This window comes from Mus caroli, chromosome 2 (assembly GCF_900094665.2).
Source record: "Mus caroli chromosome 2, CAROLI_EIJ_v1.1, whole genome shotgun sequence".
NCBI lineage: Eukaryota > Metazoa > Chordata > Mammalia > Rodentia > Muridae > Mus > Mus caroli.
In genome coordinates this window covers 15,855,333-15,859,650 of record NC_034571.1, presented here as the reverse complement: position 1 = coordinate 15,859,650, position 4,318 = coordinate 15,855,333, and the positions used below count along the sequence as shown (strand labels likewise).

The 4,318-nt window shown below is 52.2% G+C and overlaps 1 protein-coding gene across 1 annotated transcript; it reads right to left on the bottom strand.

Annotated features, from left to right (window-relative positions):
• Positions 1–222: 222 nt before the first annotated feature.
• On the bottom strand, positions 223–2,059 carry Ptf1a (pancreas associated transcription factor 1a). Its single transcript, XM_021156819.1, has 2 exons — positions 1,068–2,059; positions 223–741 (listed from the first exon to the last, which is right to left on the bottom strand). Exons 1-2 carry the CDS (start codon positions 1,840–1,842, stop codon positions 542–544), a joined length of 975 nt encoding a protein of 324 aa, XP_021012478.1. The 5' UTR covers positions 1,843–2,059; the 3' UTR covers positions 223–541.
• Positions 2,060–4,318: the final 2,259 nt, after the last annotated feature.

Below are 4,318 nucleotides of genomic sequence, written 5' to 3'. Positions count from 1 at the left end.
AGGTTGTTGTCTAGAGCCAGGGAGACAGACTAGGGGCCATCGGGAAGCTGGGGCGCATCCTCCCACTCACACCTGCTCCCCTTCAGACCAAATCTAAATAAAATGTAGTTTACTCTTAGATGGTTTAGATTTGAGTCTGTGATCTTGCCACTTTTAAGCAAGTTAATTCTTTCGAAAGAAACAGTTACTCCTATGGTCTACAAAACCAACAGCTTATAGAAACACATGTAAATAACGTTTATTAACAACACTCAGAAATAAACCAATTCTGATATTAAATAAGCACGGAGTTTCCTGGACAGAGTTGTTCTGCGAAAGGTGCTTCAGGAAATCATATTATAGAATATCACGATAAATTATATAAATTATATATTTTAAAAAGACAATCTATTTCATTAACTCAACAGAATAATAAATAGATAAATAACAAACAGTTGATTGCCATTAGAAAAATGGGGTCTTTAAATTACATTTACATTATAGGTATTTATTTACACATACAATATGCACAAAGACGCGGCCCGACCCGATGTGAGCTTTCTCAGGACACAAACTCAAAGGGTGGTTCGTTCTCTATGTTGTCGAAAGATTTACTGTTGAGTTTTCTGGGGTCCTCTGGGGTCCACACTTTAGCTGTACGGATGATATTTTGTTCTTTGAGCTGTTTTTCATCAGTCCAGGAAAGAGAGTGCCCTGCAAGAGGAGGGAGACCGTAATCCGGGTCACTGGGGGAGGGTGAACCTGGAAGAGAAAAGGAGAAAACATTGTGAATATTCAACCATATTCCCAAAACTTACCCATGGTCCTTTAGGGTCCCCTCTGAGACAATTGAGACACCCCTCTATTCCACCCCTCAAACTCTCAGCGTCCTGACCCTGGAACCCAAGGAGGTGTGTGTCTGGGAGGACGCTTGTCCTTGGTCAAATATCAGAAAACAGAAAGGTCACACTCCTGGTTCCTATGGTCTACGGTGCATCCTCATCAGTCAGTCCCTGTGCCAGGCTTTCCAAGAGTCTATTACTGTCCCCATTCCCTCAGCTGAGAAGCTGAGATACAGAAGCACTTACGGGTGCCTCGATGGCAGATGATAACCTTCTGGGCCTGGCTACCCGGGCTGTCCTCTCCGAGGTGCCGGCTGCCACCTGGACCCCCGCAACCACCTGTGCCACTCCCGCGCAGCGGCAGGTCGGCTTGCACCAGCTCGCTGAGGAAGTTTATGTAGCCTATGGCCAAGCGCAGCGTGTCTACTTTGGAGAGGCGCTTTTCGTAGGGCAGCGTGGGGATGTGCGAACGCAGCCCCTCGAAGGCATCGTTGATGGACTGCATGCGGCGCCGCTCTCGCACGTTAGCGGCTTGTCGCAGCTGCTGCAGCTCGGCCTCGGAGCGCACGCGTCGCCGCCGCCTTGCTGCCGCCGCTGCTGCAGCCCCGTTCAAACCACCAAGCCGCGCACCGGGGGACAGCACCGCGGCGCAAGGGTAGGCGAGGCACGAAGGCGGTGAGCCAGGCGAGTAGGGGAAGGCAGCGAGAGGAGCCCCTGCATCGCAGCAATAGCTGACGTTGTCCTCGGGCTCGCCAGGATCCCCCAAAGGCGGCGGGGCAAGCGCGTGCGGGGCAGCCGAGGGCGCGGGTTGCAGCAGCAGGCACGCCCCGTCGCGGTAGCAGTATTCGTGTAGCTGGTGGCTGAGGAACTCTACTTCTGCCTGCTCGTCCCCCAGCAGCTCGTCGCTGTCCTCCAGCGGGTCCCGAGAGGACTGGTCGGTGAAGAAATCTTCCTCATCAAAGTAAGCGGATGGGAAGGTGTCCAGGCCCCCGGGGAAGTGCTCCAGGAGAACGGCGTCCATGCCCTCGGCCGCCGAGGCCCCGAAGGACGAATGGGCTGCTCGGGTTGACGCTTTGTGAGTGATCCGTGGCAGTTCGGGTAGGTCCCTCAGCCCCTCCCTCGTGGGGTTGGGGTTGGGGAAGGCAAAGGTGGCCGCGGGTCCCCGCACCGGGGCCTCCCTGGAGTGCGCGCGGTCGCTGGCTCTGGCTGGCACTGGAGAGGGATGGTACCCGCTTGCTGGAGCTGAGGGCCGGCACGCGAGGATTCTTATAACTACATCCACAGGCGCGTGCCAGGGACCCCGCGCGCCAGCCAATCAGAGCGCGGGGCGCGGGCAGGGAGGGGACCCGCAGGACTGGCAGCCGCAGGGACGCTGTCCTCGGTTCCCAGCCAGTGCAGCAGAATGAAGTGCAACTCCTCCCGCTCCTACGTTCTTTGGTACCTGCCCAGTGTTCAGCTCCCAGGGCTACCCTACAGCCCACCAAGCCCGCCTCCTGTAGGGTCCCGTCTGGTCCTCAGTGCTGCGCTGCGTAGAATAGAGCTGCGTTTCCTCCCCTGGGCTGGAATATCACCGTGTTCCACCCAACCAGCCTCCAGCCCGCAGCCCAGCCCAAGCAATCCAAGGGAGGCGGCACTTAGAGACCGATTGGAGACATTTCTCTTATTCATACCTGGGGCGCACAACCGCTGCTCTAGTCTGGACTAGGTTTGGGGTTCCCATGCCATCATCAGACTCAAGGATTCTTGCAAGTTTGCGAAGGATGTGCGGAGATGGTAGTGGCCTAGTCTCATTACCTAAGAGTTCCAGACGCAGCGCAGGGAGTAGATACACGTCCAAGAGTCTGCCTCTCCGTGCCCTCTCCAACCTCAAGAAAGGGAGACCAGACAAGAGGCGCAGGGTCCGGAGCAGCACTGTGGGGTGTGTTTCTTCCACAAGCAAATCCAGACCCTAGGGGTTCTGAGCAATAAACTCGCTACAAAAGGAGTCAATTGAATTGTCCACCACAGAGAAGTGAGGAGTGGGGGTTGGGTGGTGACATTGTAGTTAAAGGGCAGTGTAAACAATTCTCAAAGCCCGGGTTTCACCTTTCTGACTGGCCACCGGACCATCTTTGAGTGATTTCTACCCCCTCCCCTGCCCTTTTGACCTTACTTCCTATTTTCAAACACCATAAAACCAACCCCGAGACACACTTTCTCACAGACCAAGTGTAACAAAGAAACACTTGTTCAAGGTCGGGGCAATTCCACTCTGCTAGAGTAACCACCACCCACCAGTTCCAGTCCAGCAGTTCTTCAACAGAGAGCTGGCTGTGTTACTTTTGGGGGGGGCTGACACTTCTCCTTTCGGACAGTTGTCCTACAGAGGCGCTCAGCGTCAGTAGATCTCCCTTCGTGTCCATGTGTCTCAAGAAAGTGCTTTAAACACCCTTTATACCTGGCATTTCACTGTAATTTAAACAAAATTCCAAGGTCTAGGCATCAGGGTTAAACAATGTATATAATATTAGATCAGAAACTGATCGACTTGTTGACACCTTCAGACATTTTAACCAAGACCACCACTTCTCAGTAGGTACTTTTATTCGTTAGGTTTTCAGCAGGCACCGCCTTCATGCTGAGGTGATTATCTATAAAGGGATACAGAGGTGGTTAGGCTCCCTCTGATGGAGGGAGGAAGGCTACCTTGGAATATTCTGAACTCAGATGTCTCTGTGATCTCACAGGGAAGAAAGCTGTAGGTGCCAGCTGCTGGCATGCACCCAGCTTTCTTGCACTGAAAAGCACCCGGTGCCTTGGCATGGTAGTATGTCTATTACCTCAGCATTGTAGAAGCTGAGCGAGGGTTGTGAGTTCAGAGCTGACCCTGTCTAAAACAAGGGTGAGTACAGGATAAACGTGTTCTCCTCTGTTACTTAATTAGAATAAAACGAAATGGGTCGACCTGAGTACTTGCAAGAAGAATATATAACCAGATTTCAAAACCTTATCAAAATCCTGATGCCCACCCAACACAGAGAATATTGGATTTGACCCTACACAAATGTCTTCTTGGAGAAGTCAGAAGGTCCCCTCTAGTGGGTTCAGTTGATACTTGAGAAATTGTACTTGGCTTCTTGACTCTGGGGTTTAAGATTGAGTCCATGAGTATCTTTGTATTCAATGAGATTATATTAAATCTGCTTCCTTATGGAAAACCATTCTAATTAGTGTTTGGTGAGTATGTGGGAAGTTCCAGAAATGCACCTTTGGCAGCCAAGTAAGCTGATAAAGTCCACTGCCAGTGGAGGCCTTCCTGTCTTAGAGACCAGCAGAGTAAGCTTAGAGAGGAGGGTTAGAAGAGAAAGCACTCTCACTGTGTTCTCCCGCTCCCTCTCCCTCTCTCCGTGTGTATCTCTCTCTCTCTCTCCTTCTCTCCGTGTCTCTCTCTCTCCCTCTCTCCCTCCCCTCCCTCTCTCCCTCTCTCCCTCCCTCCGTGTCTCTCTCTCTCCCTCTCT

Bases quoted from the DNA above. Each gene is read 5' to 3' on its own strand.
- Ptf1a (XM_021156819.1), bottom strand. From the start codon at position 1,842: ATGGACGCCGTTCTCCTGGAGCACTTCCCCGGGGGCCTGGACACCTTC. The intron at 742-1,067 runs GTAAGTGCTTCT...TTTCTCTTCCAG, and splicing joins CATCTGCCATCGAGGCACCC to GTTCACCCTCCCCCAGTGAC.